General features: G+C 38.7%; 2 protein-coding genes across 10 annotated transcripts in view; one reads left to right on the top strand and one right to left on the bottom strand.

Moving 5' to 3' along the window:
- Positions 1-7,779, bottom strand: part of LOC146471635 (putative ammonium transporter 3) — a 25,791-nt gene extending 18,012 nt beyond the window's left edge. Inside the window, exons 1-2 of one of the 3 annotated variants that reach the window (XM_085120026.1) lie at positions 4,559-4,589; positions 4,264-4,432 (exon numbers count right to left, since the gene is read on the bottom strand). The gene's annotated coding sequence lies outside the window, so the exon portion shown is untranslated. Of the gene's footprint in view, positions 1-4,263; positions 4,433-4,558; positions 4,590-5,611; positions 5,646-7,653 lie in introns of those variants that run through there. The other 2 variants (XM_085120025.1, XM_085120024.1) reach the window with 2 other exon arrangements.
- The window catches only part of LOC146471634 (putative ammonium transporter 3), a 24,269-nt gene extending 6,107 nt beyond the window's left edge, over positions 1-18,162 (top strand). The window contains exons 1-6 of one of the 7 annotated variants that reach the window (XM_085120018.1): positions 5,511-5,583; positions 9,498-9,543; positions 12,009-13,100; positions 14,885-14,944; positions 16,270-16,346; positions 16,753-18,162. In XM_085120018.1, coding sequence (XP_084976144.1) covers positions 12,319-13,100; positions 14,885-14,944; positions 16,270-16,346; positions 16,753-17,534 — 1,701 coding nt within the window. In that variant the 5' untranslated portion in view covers positions 5,511-5,583; positions 9,498-9,543; positions 12,009-12,318 and the 3' untranslated portion in view covers positions 17,535-18,162. The other 6 variants (XM_085120016.1, XM_085120023.1, XM_085120020.1 and 3 more) reach the window with 6 other exon arrangements.
- Positions 18,163-18,170: the final 8 nt, after the last annotated feature.

Below are 18,170 nucleotides of genomic sequence, written 5' to 3'. Positions count from 1 at the left end.
CTAGTTCGGATGCCCTGCCACTGAGCTACAGGAGACTTGTGGGAGCTAAGGCATTAAACTAGGTTCATGGGACAAACATTCAGTGATACCGCTAAGTTTTCAATGTCAACGTGCGGCATATGCGCTATGGAATAAATGTGATGGTACATTTTAAGCCTGGTGAATGAATGAGAGTAAGTAAGTGACACAGGCATACACGGGAAAGGAAATCCGAGCGCTCCTGTCAGAAGTCGAACCTAAGACCTTCCGATTACTAGTTTGGATGCTCTACGTAAAACATGTCTAGAATAAGACAGGTACTCAACCGGTTATATTTAGAAAGCCCAATATTCCCGTTTTTAGTATCCTTCTCTTACAAGCTAGTACCTTCCTTGATCGTGCACCTCCCCCGCATTATCGTTCTTTAGTGTAGTACCTTCCTTGATCGTTCACCCTCCCCCGCATTATCGTTCTTTAGTGTCATAATATTGAATTGTTTCCAGCTGATGAATACGTGAGATTTTTGAAATTTTTTTCTACCAAAGCGCACGCACTCATTGGCTAGTCCATAGTCACGGCATGACATCTAACTATAGAACCTTTTGCCTCCAAAAGCCCATGTACGTCAGTGCAACCTGACACTGCGAAAACTATCACGAACGTCAGTGATTTTGACGTTTGATCTAATGTCTTTGTTGTGCTATATAACAAAAAACGCAATGACTGGTCCCTTGAGAAACAAAATTGACTGTTCCTCTCGAGACCAGGCATTAAGCGTTCAACCAACTGACCTCACCAACAAGGAACAGCGATAACAAGGAGTGCATGAGGAGATAGGTGAGGTTAAATTTCGTAACTCTCTGCTTCTTGTCAAGCACAACGAATAGTCCAAAATTCAGGCCGGTTTAGTTACTGAAAAAGAACAGACAAAGAGAAGTACGCGAAATAGGAGCTAATAAGCAACAAGGAAATGAGCAAGCCTCTTTAAAGTTTTTTAAATTATTTGTGCACGATCAATCGAAAATGTCTGTTTGCTACAACCCTTGACGATATGTCGTTACACGTTCGCCTTGATCGCGTCCCCCTCCCCTTCGCACTGTTCAACGCTGTTTAGAAACTTAAACGCGCTGCAAAAGAAAAAATTGAAGATATCGCGTTCCTTGCGTTATCCAACATATTGCATAGGGAGAAAGCGGGCTGGTGGTCGAACGAATTATGACACTCGTTGTAGATTTCCCGCAGTTGTGCCAACTTTTCTGTTCTTTCATGTTCTGGACTTTCGTTGCTACATTTTGGGTTGTCTCACGTTTGTTCTTGTTAGAATTATTTCTTGTTGTCCATAGCATTGAGTGGATATTTGAATATGTCCGAACAAACGTTAAATTTTTCAAAGGGCTGAAGGACTAAGATTTTCGATCCCGGCGAATGTTACTGAAGAGTCATTTGGTAACTGACAGGAACCTATTACATTCGCAATTGCGTTCGGCGAAGGAGAACGCATCCTTCTCTGGTGGATGTCCCGCGCAGTGCTGAGAAAGCAATTACGATAGGAAGAGTTGATCTAAAATGTCCTGAACAATGTATCTAAAATTGAAATATGCTAAAGAGAGACAACTGCTACTCAAGTTTTAGATTTCCCTTACTCAAGAATTTAAGACAAAAATCAAAGAAACTATAATTATTTATTTGTTATTTATTATTCTACTAAGTGGTAGGACCAAAAGGACAGGACCTAACTTAGTTGATAATTTAAATCTGATTTGACTGAAAAAATACGATAAATTCTTGGTGAATACAGTGTACCACACAAACGTTGAATTCTTCGTTGGGTTCAATTACTTGTCGCTGATTGGGGAAACAGAGCAGCCCTCCTCAACAGAAGGGAAAGCATATCTCGAGGGTGTGGCTGAAACCTCTAGAAATCGACGCTAATTATTCGTGAACGTACGAAAAGATGACGTATCGAGGTTCGAATGAATTTTTCTGCTTTTTCATTTTTTATTTTCCTTCATTTTGTAGTCCTAGTTGCTAAGTCCCTTAAATAATGATTCACTGGGAGTACCGGACGAAAAATGACAAAATGTTTGGTGCCAAAGCATGGCGTATGGCTGTGCGCGGTTTGGCCCTTGTGTCACTCATGACGGAGAGCCAAATATTCTCCCATCCGGCCCGAACAATGAACTTTTCTGCAAAATCAATATTGTGAAAAAAAGTTCCCGGTGCACTCTAGATCACTGTACGTGACGAACGTTGAATTGCATGTATGTAATGTATGTAATTGCTCATTTAATTACCGACCAAATCCGCAGGTGGACGGGAAGTGAATTTCACCAATCTTATGCTATGAACATTTGAAAGCCAAGGTGGCAAACAATACTTTATGCTATTTATAGATAGAAGAAAGTATTAACAAAATTGAGACAAAAATTCTCTACTGTTTTACCGAGAAAATTCAAAGGAATATTTTGGAATGCTCAGCTCATGTTATATGAAGTGAACCTCCTTTTATTGGTTGGCCATGATTTTAATGTTATGAAAAACAGAAGTCAAGGACGATACACAATACCTTATGAAATAGGAAAATATATTAAGAAAATTATAACGAAAATTGTCCCATTTATTATACCGGAGTATTCATGAATGGAAGTGTAAACAGATGATAATAAACAGTGTAAACAGATGATAGTAAACAGATGATAATAAACATAATAAGTAATAAATAATAAACAGTGTAAACAGATGATAGTAAACAGATGATTTCATGTCACGAAAAGTCGATTTTTTAGATATTTTTTCGGACATTATTGTGTTACTGTGTGAGTAGCAGCTCGTAACAAAGTAGGTAGTTTACCTAACTGATGTTTTTTCTGGAGGCAAAGTGAAGGAGGCCCTTACCCTTCACATACTTTTACCAAAATGTTGCCCCTTGACAAACATAAAACAAAAAAATTGATCACACCTCTCTTATGCCTCAAAGGTAAGCGAAACCCTCGTGTTTTTGTCCTGGCATGCCTGTAACCTTTCACGGTTGCATGTTCGATCTGTCATGCAGGATTTTCCCAGCTTTTGCTTCTTTATTAATAGTTGCTCCCCTTTACAGTCTAACGTTTACAATTTGTAGTCTAATATTGTGACCCTTAAGAAAACTCAAATCTTAAATTTCGCTACCCTTTCACATGCTACTAAGGCGAAAAAGGCACTCCTTTCTGGCCGAGCCTCCCGTGTGGCCCGCTGTGAAGTAGACCCCAGGAGGTGACGAGAAGCCATGAGTTGGGAGGTGTTGGGAGGACTACTTGTGGTTCATTATAAATCTGCTTGTTGCTGTTACCAATAATCCTGAGCTCCAATTTTTAATCCTCTAACGACCTTCGTGGGAGTAATTATCCGGAGAAGCCGAAATCGCTATCGTAATTTTCTTAGGCAATAGCATTTCATCTTCGTAAGCTATTTTAGATACCGATTTTTTTGGTATTTCTTAAGAGTTTGTCACGTGTATAAACTTTCTTTAACTGTAAACCGTTTTCGCCTTTTTTTTTATTACAGCGTGAATATCAAGGAGTCATATTTGCAGTCAATTTTTCATCGACATGAGAACATCCAACATTTGCAAATTCTAATTCAACAAATTAGCATCTGTGCTAAATAAAGTGCGTCTACTTGTAGTTTGCTGAACTTACAGAAAACTAAGCGTTGCATTTTGTCAAGAATTATCTGCCTTTTACTGATTTCTGTTTGCAATACTTTTTATTTGCACGCCGCCACATTTATGCTTCATGCAAAGTGAACACTTGAAATACGCGAACTGAAACGAGCAAGAAAAACGCGCGGATCTCCCCGTCTAGATTTTCCAGTATTTTGAATATTTTCAAATTCGATAACAGCGCATCAGCTTACGGTGGCCATATTTATTTAGGAAAACGCATAATTTCCTCGATAATGTGTACTGTCAGGTGAGTCATGCTCTCAAGATAACTACGGGAAATAATCATGGGACAAATTATGCTTCCGTGTTAATTTGTTCTTCTGTACGACGCTTATATGATACACACGCAAAGTTCATATTAGGCCCAGTCAGATAATGAGTCAAATTAAACGCGTGAGACAGAAACAGAGAACAGGCGAACATCATGACGGCAACTAAATTGTGCCTTGTGGCAAAAAGGTTCATTTGGCAGTATTTCGTTTTTGTGACACTTTCTTGACAACAAAAGAAAAAAAAGCGGTTTGAGGCCGGTTTCTTCTTCGGTGCAAATTTGAAATTAAGATCAAAACACCTTCACTCACCATTTTGTGAAGACGAAACTCTTTCACTGATGTTCCTGTCATTGAATTCTATTCTGGCGGCTGGTGATGTTGAGCTCTGCCTCTTTTTTAGCTATTTTTGCTCGCCTAGTGCAATACGTCGCCATATTTCACCAGCAGACACATTATGCGCCAGAGGCGAATTAAGGATCTTCAAAGATAAATACAGTACATAAATTGTTAGAGAAGTTGTTTACAATGATATATCTTGACGGCGGCCAGCTGTCCGTTTTCCCACCTCACAAACTTAAGTAAGACTAACAAGAAACAACATTACCTGCGCCGAAGTTTCTTCCTTGCTATAATCCTTTACTCTGTTGAATCAGAATCCGCTACGCCTTTTCTTGGACTTTTGTGTTTCCGAGGATGTCCGAAGATTTCCGAGCAGGCGCAAAGGCCGATCCATAAACGGTCGAGAAAAACTCGATTGTTGTCGGAGGAACAGTCGAAGTTTACCGATGTCAGTGCGGTCCGAAAGGTTTCCTGTTTATCGTATGTATACACAGAGTTGTAGTTTAGTATATTTTATTTTTCGAGCCATTACGCGAACGAAATGCATTTAAAAAGCAACAGTTTTCGGCTTACGCCTTTGCTCTATAGTCTATAACCTTTTACGTTTCCAAGGATGTTCAAAGAGCAATAACCGCCGATAAAAAAATATAGTTTGAAATATATTTTAAATTTATTTTATATTTTCCTTTTTTTGTAAGTGCCTCTCTCGTTTGTAAGTCTTCTGTTATAGTTGTGTTTCGACTTTATGTAATTAATGTTATGCATGATGTAGTTGGTTCTTGCTTATCTTTTTGCGACATTGTTGGATTTGAAAATAAATAAATAAATAAATAAATAAATAATAATAATAATAATAATAATAATAATCTGATAATAATAATCAATGTTATTGTGAAAGAATCGAAGGGTTTTTCCCGGTTGTTGTATGTATATACTGACGTGGGCTTCTAAACTTCTTGCTTAATTTATTTTTTCGCGAGCTATTGCGCTGTCACCAAATGCATTAAAACAGCCATGTATATACAGACAGAGCTGCCAATATTTGTTTGGTTATTTGGCACTGTCATTTACCTTTTAATTATTAGAACTAGACAATATAGACGAATATTTCGATAAAATATAAGATAGGAAATCGACTGTCATAAATCACACTCAAGCCAGGAAATGTGCTTCGAAAACCATTAGTTCAGATAACCCGATGCTATAAAATACGTACAGCAATAATTGCTCGGCTGCACACTGCAAACAAGCTTTGAAAATGACTTATTCCAGAGGTTTAAAAGATCTAAGGTACGTTTTAAGATTTCTGTTCTCATACCTTCTTAGAAAATGAGGCTGAAATGGCATCTGGCAAAAAATATTTCGTCAACTTTATGTCACTTTCGCGTCTCCGCTTTCAGGCCATCCACTGCTTCATATCATGCAATTACCACAATTTTCGCACAACCCAATCTTATTTAATTGCAGCCCAACTTATTCACGCCTTTAATGAAGTAGCAGATAGAATTTTGTCGTTTTCGAATGCGGTAAAACTGAGGTCACGTTTGATTGAAAATATTCAAGAATACTGATGAATAAACGGAATCAGCCTCTAGATTCGGGAAGCCGCAACTGAAAGCTCGGCTTTATCTCGCATACGATATGCAAGGAAGCTTTCGCATTTGGTAACTTTAAACACCGCTTACGATGGATTTTTAGTAATCGCTGCATGCAATGTTATCAAGGAATACGGCTTATCGAACATACCCTTACTAAAGCGGGCATTTTAAACGCAGAAAAAAGACAAGAACTTGAAAGTATCTAGCCAAAACAATAACAACAACAACAACAAAACATGGCTGTAGTAGAAATGTTTTAGGCACCTATGCCATGATCTCAGTACTGCTTCAAATTATAATTTTTGATCACTGGTGTATTTTACTACACTGTTATGCGATTTCAGGGTAAATCCAATATCGCTTCACGTTTCAGCTTCTAACTATATTGGCGTTCACAAATGAGAACAAACGAGGCCGCCAGGCAAGGCATATTTTGGCTGTCCTTTATCATTAAAATCACGGATTACACGAAACAATTAGTCTAAAATGAAAGTTTGGATTAAAGTGTTACTAGACACCTCGAGCTAACAGCTGAAGACTGATGATATGATGGAAATGTAGGTACGCAACGCATGCAAACAGATTCACCTTTTTGCCACCGATAGAAATGTAGGCAAAAAACTCGTGCAAACATTTTCTCGTTTGGTGCACCGGTAGTTAAAAACCACGGATAAAAGACGGGTCTGAATGGTACGTTAAGCCTTTTCACTATTTTAAATCGAGGTTGTTTTAATTTTCATTGAATTAATCATTTGTGATTTATAACTCCTCTTCACGGACTTCAACAACAAATTCATATTTGATTAGATGTAGTTTTCAATCAGTGACACAGGTGTACTTGGAAATTAAAAATCTGAGTTCTCCTAACAGGAGTCGACCTTCCGATTACTAGTTTGGATGCTCTACCACTGAGCTACAGGAGACTCGTGGGAGCTAAGGCCATTAAACTAGGTTCATTGACAAATATCCTGCATACTGCTGTTTGGATGTCGACGATTGGTGTATGTGAAAGGAATGTGTTTGTCACATGAACCTAGTTTATTAAAGGTCTGCTCTCACGATTCTCCTGTAGCTCAGTGGTAGAGCATCTGAAGTAGCAATTGGAAGGTCACAGGTTCGACTCCTGATAGGAGCACTCGGATTTTCTTTTGTCCGAGTATCCCTTTGTCACTGACTTTAAAAATATATCTATCATTTATTGGGAAATTCAATTGCCTGGCACGCAATTTGTTACCATATCTGAGTGCTTTCCATTTACAAAGTGACCGTTTAATAGAGGTCAAAATTCATTACAGTAATCAAGGGAAGTAATTTTGGGGACTTTGACAACTGACCACTTGTAGAGGATGACCGCTGAACACGGTGCCGCTTAATACAGGTTCGACTGTATTCCAACCTTGGACAAACCCGAAACCACCTCTAGAGATAAATCGATTTTTACAAACCTCAAGGCAGACGAATTTGCTAATAGCTTACTAATCATCATCATCGTCATCATCGTCATCATCATCATCATCATCATCATCATCATCATCATCATCATCATTATTGAGACCGTTATTTACTAGCTAAAAGGCCGGCGTATTACTAACCATATAGCTTGATGATCACGCTTTTTGTTTATTCAACTACTCAACGTTTACTACTAATAAGTGTATCCAAGACACTTCATATTTTTTATTGTTCTAATAGAAAAAGATAAATAGAGAAACAATTACAGTCTACATTTAGTTCACGAAATTGCTATTTTTCTGCTACTTACGTTACTTTTCGCCACCCTCGTTGTACTTTTCCGCGAGCCGAGCACTCTCCTTTTCCGCAAGCTGCACAACGCTTTTCCCCGGCGACCAGCGCTTCAATCTTTCGCGACCCGCGCTGCACTTTTCCGTGACCGCGCTACTTTACTACGACCAACGCTATTTTCATGTTGTATGTTTTCGCTTCCAGTTCTGATTGGGTGATATTGCATGTTACTCCGCGCTGTGCTTATTTTGAGCGTCTCAAAAGACTGCTAAAAACGGAAAAGAGTTCTGCTTTGCTAAAGTTGAGCAATAACAATTATTTACCTATATACGAAATGCACAATTTATTACTTGCGCTTTCAAAGATTAAAACCACCCGCCATGCTATAGCTTAAATAAGATGACTCAAACTATTGAGTTCTTCGATTCATTATGCTTCACTAAGGGTGGTTTGAACATTTGAGTGTGTTTGAATCCCTGTTGTGACCACACGAATTTTAAAGTTAAAATTGGGCAGCTTCTAATCACTTGTTTGGGTTTTCTAGTTTTAATTTTAATTTTTATGACAATTTGGCTTTTTTTGGTAAATTCGCACTCACTTCATTTAAAATGCAATTGTTGAACGTCACAATTTGACAGTTATCCTAGCTTCAAGTATCTTGGCTAGCTAGGGTACTGCGTCAGGTTGATGTGTCATTGCCAAACGCCCTTTTATTAAAAATTTATTGTGCACAGTTCGGAGAAGCTTTTACAACGCGCAGGAAAAGAAAGCTTCATAGATCGATCTTTGATCAGTTTCAAGTCGGAAAAAATGGTTCTCGATCGCTTCTAGGAGCTAATGCTGCTGGACGTGTGTTTAGAGATCTCGAGCGGTTATTACTTTCAGCAAAATTAGATATACGATGAGCCAAAAATTTGTATGTTAAATGAAAACGCTGCTTAAGGGTAACAAAATTGCAAACTTTTGAGGCGTTATTTGTTTGGAGATATAGTGAAGCACCTGCCGTTTCATTATCTTCTCGCCGCGCTGAGGAGGAAATATGAAGATTTATTTCTTTGCAATTTTAATTACGTTTCTTGAACTGTTGGTAAATCTTTTTGCCCAAAACTTTCAATTTCGGATACGTTAGAATACAGTGAGACAAGTCTGGGAACGTCAAGTCTTAAGGAAAACTAAAAAGTAAGTAACATTTTCATTTAAATTAGTGCAACTGTTTATTTATCGTATAATCAGGCAAGTTGACGTTAATTCAAGTCGGGATAAGAAGGCCTTGTTCTGCTTATTGCCCCATGCAATATCCTTACGAGCATTACTCTTCGATTCTGATAAGAAAATGACCATTTTTACCCCCAAAATGTGGTGTTTATAGACAAGTAAAACTCACTACCGATTTCAAAGGCTGACGTTGAACCAAACGGGAAGTAATTCTTGAATTAACGAAATATCCACCTGAACAGTATTCGAGCTTTGAAAATAATACTTCGTCGACCCTGGCAATTTCTCTGCTGGCCTATAAAAAGAAATCGACCTTATATTATATTTCGTATGGTAAAGAATCGTTTTGCTTTGCGGTACACTTGCCGATGTCATTATAATGTAGTCGTTGACATGTATTGAAGGGTATCTACAGGACGCAATTAAGAAATATGTTCATGACAAGACTGTCGCCGCTTTCTTTAGAGATTATTTGTAGGATCGGAAAGCCTTGCCTCATATATTTGTGATTTTCTAAACAAGATAACGCTTTATAAGACTGCAAGGAGTTCTTTGAATTTTACTGACTTTGCTGGTATATTCATAATATTTCACAGCAGGGCTTACATTGAAATTGCTAAAAAATGGACCAATTTGGTTTTTTCCCAGCGCACCGGAGGACTTGGATATTGTCGTCGCTCGCCTTCGTGATATGGTGAGCATTGAATCTTTCTCTTGTTATTTTCATTTTTCAATTTTTCTTAACAGATTGTTATTATATATTCAGTCCACGTTCATGTACGATACGCTATTTGAGAGGCGCTGTTTACATGCCGGGTTTAGTTATCAACCTAATCTATATCTTCTTGGGCATCTCTAGCGCATAGCCAGTTACTATCATAATGATAACTTTGTTGATCTCAAATATCTAGGGGGAAACAAGGAAAAAGGTCTAGGGAGATAGCTTAACTTTACTGCGTAAAACATTAATTTTGGTTGTAAAAATATACCAAATATTGACCACATTATGGCCATAATAATATTTTGAATGAATGCGCCTTCTAAGTTACTGATTCAGCCGAAATCGAATAAATCGATATACGTATTCGTAAACAAACAAAGTGACTGTTTACCCAAGAAACATTAAAAATTCAACAGAAATCGAACGGCGGAAACAGCATGAATAAACTTAACTAATCCTTGTGCGTTTTCAGCAATTTTAAGATTTTGTACATTGCTTTCAATGCGCATATACCCTACCGTCAACAACATTTAAATCCTAGCAGTATGTAGGATGTTTGACGTGCAACTAGTTTAATGGCCTAGCTTCCACGAGTCTCCTGTAGCTCAGTGATAGAGCATCCGAACTACTAATCGGAAGTTTATGTAGATTCGACTCTGCTGGGTAACTGGGATCTTCTTTTCCTAGTATGGCAGTGTATGACTGATAAAAATAGATCTATCATTTCTTTTTTTTTTTTACTTCCTACAGGAAAGCCTATCCATCATTCCCGAAGCTTAAACCCTCGATTTCAATTTTTTTAGAGTGTTAGCTGATTTATTATTCCGTTTGCATTGCCAACTTCAAGATAACGAATCAATGGATAACAAGTCACAACAATATGTACAGCTTATACTGAAACACCACCTCTCCTTCCTTTCTTTTTTTGAACTTGCTATATCCGTAATACTGAAACAATCGTTTTTGATATTGAATGGGTCTTTACTATCAGTTTAAGAGATCTTAAAACAATCTGGAAACATTAGGCTCTTCTGTTAAACTCTTATTGGTGAAAAATATCGGCTTAACAAACATTAAGAAGGTGTATAATTGAATCTCTACCTTAAATGTCACTTTGCACTTGATATTTGATTGTATTTTACAGCTATGATTGATCGTTCCTTAGCTTAACTGTTGGTTTTGCAAGAGCGCGTTCTAATTGGTTGAAAGCCGTATTTCTATGGAAACACAACACATGGATTACATTTTGTCGTGCGTCTATAGAAATTGATAGAAAGACCCAGAAGTTCACGAAAACTGACCGGAACTTCTTGTGTAAACGAAAACAGGAAATTCGCACCAAAAAGTAAATGTTACATCATATTCCCATATTTAAAAAGGCCCCATTTATGTCACCCATTTGACGTCTACCTGATGGTTTGCTTGCTTGTAGATAAAACTGTACCTGTGGTAGCTTCTTTAAATATGCCTGAACCGTCTGGAAACCTCAATTTCAAGGCGCAAACGTATTCCTTCTGTATTATTGCCTCATTTCTATTCCAATTGCATTGCCAACCTCTAGATCACGAATCACTGGATAAGATGCCACAATAATACAGCTTATACTGAAACACGACCTCTTCTTTCTTTCTTTCTTTTTTTTTTAATTTGCTATATCCGTAATTCTGTAACAGTCGTTTTTGATATTGAATGGGTCTTTAACAATCAGTTTAAAAGACCTTAAAACAATCTGGAAACATTAGGCTATTCTGTTAAACTCTTCTGGTGAATGGTGAAAGATATCGGCTTAACAAACATTAAGAAGATGTACAATTGAATCTCTCACTCTGTACTTGAATGTGATTGCATTTTACAGCTATGATTGATCGTTCCTTAGCTTAACGTGTTAGCCGTGTTTCTATAGAAACGCAATACATAGACAACATTTTGTCGTGTTGTCTACTCCTTTTGGGATTTACAGCTGATGCTCAAACATTTTGCATGTTATCCATCTTCTCTTAAGACAAGCTAAATCATTTCGTATTTCTACCGAAAATTTCCATCCGGGTGGTTAGCGTAAATGGTATGCACCCCAGGTTCCCATATTTAAAAAGGCCCCATTTAGTTTTGGATTAATTTATGTCACCTATTTGACGCCTTCCTGATGGTTCGCTTGCCTGTAGATAAAACTGTATCTGTGGTAGTTTCTTCTTACTTTGAATATGCTGAACAGTCTGGAAACCTCAATCTCACAGCGCAAAGGTCAAAATATAATTTGGCAATTTGAATTCTCATCTGTATAGCAATGACTCCAATGCATGCTGATGGTTTGTTGTCATGCACCGCGACACTTCTCTGTTCCCTGTCCAACCGATAATGCAACAATGTTTTAGCATGGCTTGCGTATAATTTCAATAAATATTTCTAAAAATTAAGAAACCAACTTACTCTCTCTTTAGAGTGAAGAAAGACAGTAACGAGACCAGGCGTTTGGAGTAAGGACACACAAGACGGCATTGGACGATGGTTATAGTTTTCGAATCGTCTCTCAAACATTCACGAGCTTCGTCTTAGGCGTTTTGAAAGTCCGACTTTCCAAGCAATCACACCTGTCCTCTGTTTTGCATGACCTGGAAGTTTCCTTGACAGTTTCATATCAGAGCGACGTTCATAACCAGCAATGACACCCGGCGTCTGAAAAAAGGGCGCACATTACCAGGTTCAACGGCATCTCAAGCATTTAGCTCTAAACGAATAAACGAGCTCAGCATGAGCTTGTCCAACTGGACTTTCAATTCAACAATACCACCATCAACAAGCCAACAAACAACAAACCGGCATGGCGATGACAAATTTAGTGAAGAAATCGGTTCGGATGACGCAACTTGGATTCTGACAAGCGCCTTCATAATTTTCACCATGCAATCTGGATTCGGCCTTCTAGAATCCGGCATGGTTTCAAGAAAAAATGAAGCAAACATCATGGTCAAGAATGCGGTTGATGTGATATATGGTGGACTGTCCTACTGGCTGTTTGGATTCGCCTTCAGTTTCGGAATAAGCAATCATGGAAATTCATTCATCGGCCTCGGGTACTTCTTGACGGACGCGGATGAAAGCGAAATGGGACAAGTGTTTTCCAGATACTTTTTTCAGCTGTCGTTTTCGACGACTGCAACTACCATTGTTTCTGGAGCAATGGCAGAGAGAACGAGTTTAAAAGCGTACACCATGTACTCATTTCTTAACACTCTGACATATAGTCTCCCGGCACATTGGATCTGGGATGAACGTGGATGGCTTCGTAACATGGGTGCGGTGGATATCGCCGGCTGCGGTGCAGTGCACTTAGTTGGGGGTGTCAGCGGCTTGGTGGCCACGTTAATGCTGAAGCCACGAACAGGACGCTTCGATAAAAGTGCACCACCAAAACAAATGGCTTCCCCTACAAACGTTCTGCTAGGGACCTTCATGCTATGGTGGGGCTGGTTAGGTTTCAACTGTGGAAGTACGTTTGGAATTAGCGGCATGAAATGGAAACTAGCTTCCAGGTATGATTGTTGTTTCTTTGTTACGGTGGTAATTTAAGTGGAGTCTCCCTAAGATTCTCATAATACAAAATTAAATTGTCACAAAATAGAATTGCTTCAAATCTTTTATATGAATTATACTTTGTCCAGTTATTTTAAACGTACTTTTCGCTTGGATCTTAAACGCTTTCATCGCCAGTTTCTAGGGGAGATCATTAGTCGACCAAAACTGAGGGATTTAGTGGGAAAAAAATGAAAATTTTAACTGCTTTTGTACGTAAAATTTGACAAGTATAAGTCTCACTTTGGTGTACATCTGTTTTTCCGTTTTCTTACAACCTGTGAAAAATTGCTGGTTTTACTACTTAAAACAATTATGTGGAAACATGAATAACATTTTGTTACAGGGAACACTTGTCAACAAATGGTTGTATTTAGCCTTGAATAAAATTTTAAGTGGTGTAAGAAGTTACCAAAGATGTTGAGATTTTGCATTTTTCACTGAATAACTTGGGACCTCCCTGAAAATTGAGGAAGTGTTTAGGGCCCAAACTTTTCAGTGGAGTAACTGTAAAAACTGTAATTCACATGCAAGATTTAAAGCAAATCTATTTTGTGACCAGTTTGGGTTATGAGGATCTTAGGGAGACAGGAACTTAATTTACGCAACAATCTTCGCAGTATTGAAACATGACCACCAACTGCGTTTTAGTGCCACTCAGAAAATAAGTCCTTAACAGAAAGTAGTTAATTGATGTCAACATAACGTGACTTCACAACAAGTCAGTGTTTGAGTTTTAGGAGACATTATGGTATTTCTGACGATTGAGTCTGCGAATTAGGCAGAAATAAATATTTTATTGGCACGAGATACGATAAGGCCTGGGCCTTAGGCCCGAGCATCATGGGTAATGATGCAGTGGTATATAAGAGCGAGTATTAGCACGTGATATCCATCTAGACCTCAGAACCAACCGTTTACCTTGGGCTGATGCCAAATTTAGGATGGGCTGCTAACTGCTTAGTGTTTGGGCCATCGTTCCTACCCAGATTTCCTGTCGTATTTTTTTCCCCAAAGGGGTTTTTTCCGGCAGGTTTTTCCTGGGGCCAATTTAATAAAATATGTACACTTGTAAATTAAAATCTGGGCCCTTGTTATTACACGCTCATGCACAGCACGAGTCCGAGTTTTGAACTCGTTTCTGAACGAATCATTGGGTTAGTTTTTGTGTACGCTTCTCAAACTAACTACCCAGCTAGCGGTTGCCCTGCTCTGTTAATCACGACTTGTTGATGTTTAGATCTCAGTGTTTTACATCTTTTATTTAACGTGTAAGGTATCGATTGCATATTAGGATTGTATTTGTTCAATACCATATACAAATGTATATATGCATACATGTTTGTATGCCTCGGGTTGGTTCTCGGCAGGCGTCCTTATTTGGTTTACACTACTGTGTTATTTGTTGTATAGTGGAGACAAAATATCCGCTTGGCTAGAAGAGACAGACGGTTAACTAGCAAGCATGCGCAGTTCAAGATGGGCGATGATTGGGACAAAAAAACGGTCTACTGGTTGCAATTAGAATACAGCCAAACAAGTCTTAAATCTAAGCGACAAAGATAAATTGGTTTTTAAATCTAATTGAGCTTATGCTTCTGTAGTTTTCTGAATACTGCTTTAACATTTTGCATAATATTTTCGCAAACTCTGCTAGTAAACTCTAGATGTCGTGAGCTAGAAGCGTTTGTCCACAATTAATTCTTGTTTTTGTCCATGACTTTCAACTTATTTAACTAAACAGGGCAGCGGTCGTAACCATCAACGGTTCTATAGGCGGAGGAATTCTGGGAATGGTGTACAGGTAGGTACTAGCCGTCTCGGTACAAAGGTCATTTAATGAATAAAAGTGTCCGTTCAGTGAGACTTCCACAGTTACATTATTTCCTGAAGAAAAACCACGCTTTTTGCTGGAGCACAACTGGACAGATTAAAGATTCTCAGCCGGTTTCATCGTTGAGCGTTTTGTTGCTGAAAAATGTTGGGCGATGTTGTGACTTCTTGAACACTGTGGAATTAACACAAATGATTAATGCTGTTCGTTCATGAATGACAATCATTCCAACGAAAACTACTGAGTCGACCTTTGTTGTGGTTTTGTTTGTGTAAACATAACAGAGCACTCTAAAGTCACACAATTCTCGATATTTTGATCTTGTGTTCTCTTGGAGCAAAACAGTTAATGCTACGTTAGTTTTTTTATAGAGTACTTAAGACTTTATCTTCACTAATTTTACAATTTAATCAATATAGGACTTAAAACAGTTTTCAGGAAAACTGATTACCATCACGTCTCTTTGAAAACCCGCGCTTTCAACAAATGAATATGGAACTTGTAGCTTATATTCTGTTTATTTCCCTGAATTGTTATCCTGCTAATTTGCATGTAATGCTGTCGTTCTTATAATCTAATAAAACCCGACGGCCAACACCGCTGCTCGGCATGTTGGCTATGTGTTTGTACATGACGAGTTTGAGTGGAACGTTACTCATTAAGCCCCGGTATCAACATGCATCTCCTCCTCTTGGTCCTCTCTTTATAACCAATGCAACTAGTTGGGAGAATGTTGTGGTGATTATTTCCATTCTTCTCATAACCCGTATATTTGGTCAAGTAGTGATGTTGTGAGGAGAAATAGACCCTTCTCCAAAATGGCGGCCGAAAATTCAAATAAGTTAAAATTAAAAACGTATACCAGCACTAGAAAGAGCACTTTTACTTTAGTAACCCTGCAAAGTTTCAGCATATCAGATGTAATATCAGCTGAGAAAATGTAAGTTGAAAAATGAAAAATTTACAGGCGTTTGTATATGACTGGGGGTATGACGTATGCCCCCAGTCATACAAACGTCCGTAAATTTCTCAAATTTCATCTTACATTTCCTAAGCTGATATAACACCTTATATGCTGAAACTTTGCAAGGCTACTAAAGTAAAGGTGCTCTCTCCAGTGCTGGAATCAGTATCAGTTTTTCAGTCAGTTCAATTTTAACTCATTCAAATCTGTTGCCGCCATTTAGGAGAAGGGTCTATTAGACGCTGGTCACTGTGGGATAACTAGGATTGAATGTGCCCGAGATTTCCGCTTTTACTCAGGCACGTGATTTTTTAATTTTTTTCCCTTTCAGTTATATTTGCTTTAAAAACAAGCTGAACATTCCAATCTTTGTGACTGGTATTCTGTCGGGGCTCGTCAGCATAACAGGTAATCAACTGACCAAACATTTTCGATATTATAACAGCTGTGACATCACCTCTGAAGGTGATGAGAAACTTTAAAATAATATCATTTTTCCAAGTTTCGCGAATTAGGATATTAAGATGTAGAAACATTCTTCCCAAACTTATTACTAATTCATGAGGAGAAAACAAAGGAAATCACTACCGTGAAGAAGGTTTGGAAATATGATCTTAATTATCATAAAATTTAGCGAACGTTTGGTTTGCATTTCTCCAAGAAAAAAGCGAAGAGGTTTTCATCCTATTTCCAAACACCTCAGTCCCTCCTTCCTCTGGCTTAGTGTGCCTATTTTGCATTACTCTGTCATTTGACCCTCTACCCAGACCTATTCTTGCCTGTAACTGTACTATATGTTCGGTTTTGCTTGCAGCAATCTGCTCTCTGGCGCGTCCTTGGGAAGCTATCCTCATAGGTGCAGTAGGCGCCCTACTGGCGTGCCCTGGATGCGCTCTTCTCGACCGGCTCCGAATCGATGATCCGGTCGGATGCGTCCCCACACATTGCATTGCAGGAATCTGGGGCCTACTGAGCGTTGCGCTGTTTGCTGAAAAAGACATCCTCGTAAAGCGATTCTCCAACGAGTTTGGGATCTTCAAGGGCGGTCCTTGGCGCTTTCTGGGAATACAAATGCTCATGGTTGTTGCTGTTGCTGCGTGGGCAGCGGTTACTACGTTTCTAGAGTTGTTGTTGGTTGACAAGATTTTCGGACTGCGCATGAGCGTGGAACATGAGCTGTTGGGTGCTGATAAAGTTGAACATGGGATCGTAGAGCATGAGCTCCTTACTCAGGGAAATTACCACGCAAATGAGAACGGTTGTGAACAGAGGGAATCAGTGGAGATAAATCGAAATGAATTGCAAGCAACTGAAGAGGTTAATGCGTTGCAGAGCAATGTAGATAAGGACAAAACTTTCTGGAAGACTGTCCGCACACGGAGAAAGCTGCTTCGACCAAAATGGCGAAAAGCAGTGTCGCTTAAAGGAACTCAAAATGAAAACATAAGCAACGGTACTTATGCGATGAAGAGCTCACATACAAATTGTGTTAGTGTTGACTTAGAAGGTGTAGCCGAATGTGGCAACCACACTGGTACGCAGGAAAATGGAAACGCGATATCAGCACAAAGTAACAATGGTTTTCAAGCGAGCTAACTTCGAGTATAGACCTGCATATGAAAATGCATCCCAATCTCAGAAAAGCCCCTACCCTCGTGAAGACAACAAGTACTGCTAACAAGACATTTATTAAATTTTGTTAACTCAGCTAGATTAGCTCTGTATAGTTACTAAGAGCACTAAATATTACCAGTTCCCGTTATCTTTTTCATTACGTTTGTAAGCATTTGTTAATAAAGGTAATTTTAGAGCTCAGCTACAGGAGGTTCATGAGAACTTAAATTCATGTGACAAACAATTTATCCTGTATACTGCTAAGATTTGAATTGCGATGAGTGGAATTAGTGAACGTATGCAGGATGTTTGTCACGTGAATCTAGTTTAATGGCCTAGCTCCCACGAGTCTCCTGTAGGTCCTTGTTGTAGGCCATAGATTCGACTCCTGTTGGGAGAACTTGGATGTTTGCTTCCGAGTATGCCCGGGTTACTGACTATAAAAAGTACCCCTATCATTGATTCACGAGGCTCACAACATTATATTTCTCTCAAGATTTTAGTCTTCACTGGCCTTTGTTCCACACATTAGTGGCCAAATTGAATTGACTATTCAACAAATTCGTACACGCATAATTAACAATAAAAAATAAAAACCATCCTCTGTCAATTTTGGCT

Source organism: Pavona decussata, unplaced genomic scaffold (assembly GCF_977016875.1).
Source record: "Pavona decussata unplaced genomic scaffold, jaPavDecu1.1 SCAFFOLD_102, whole genome shotgun sequence".
NCBI classification, from domain to species: Eukaryota; Metazoa; Cnidaria; class Anthozoa; order Scleractinia; family Agariciidae; genus Pavona; species Pavona decussata.
This window is presented reverse-complemented; position numbering and strand designations above follow the sequence as displayed.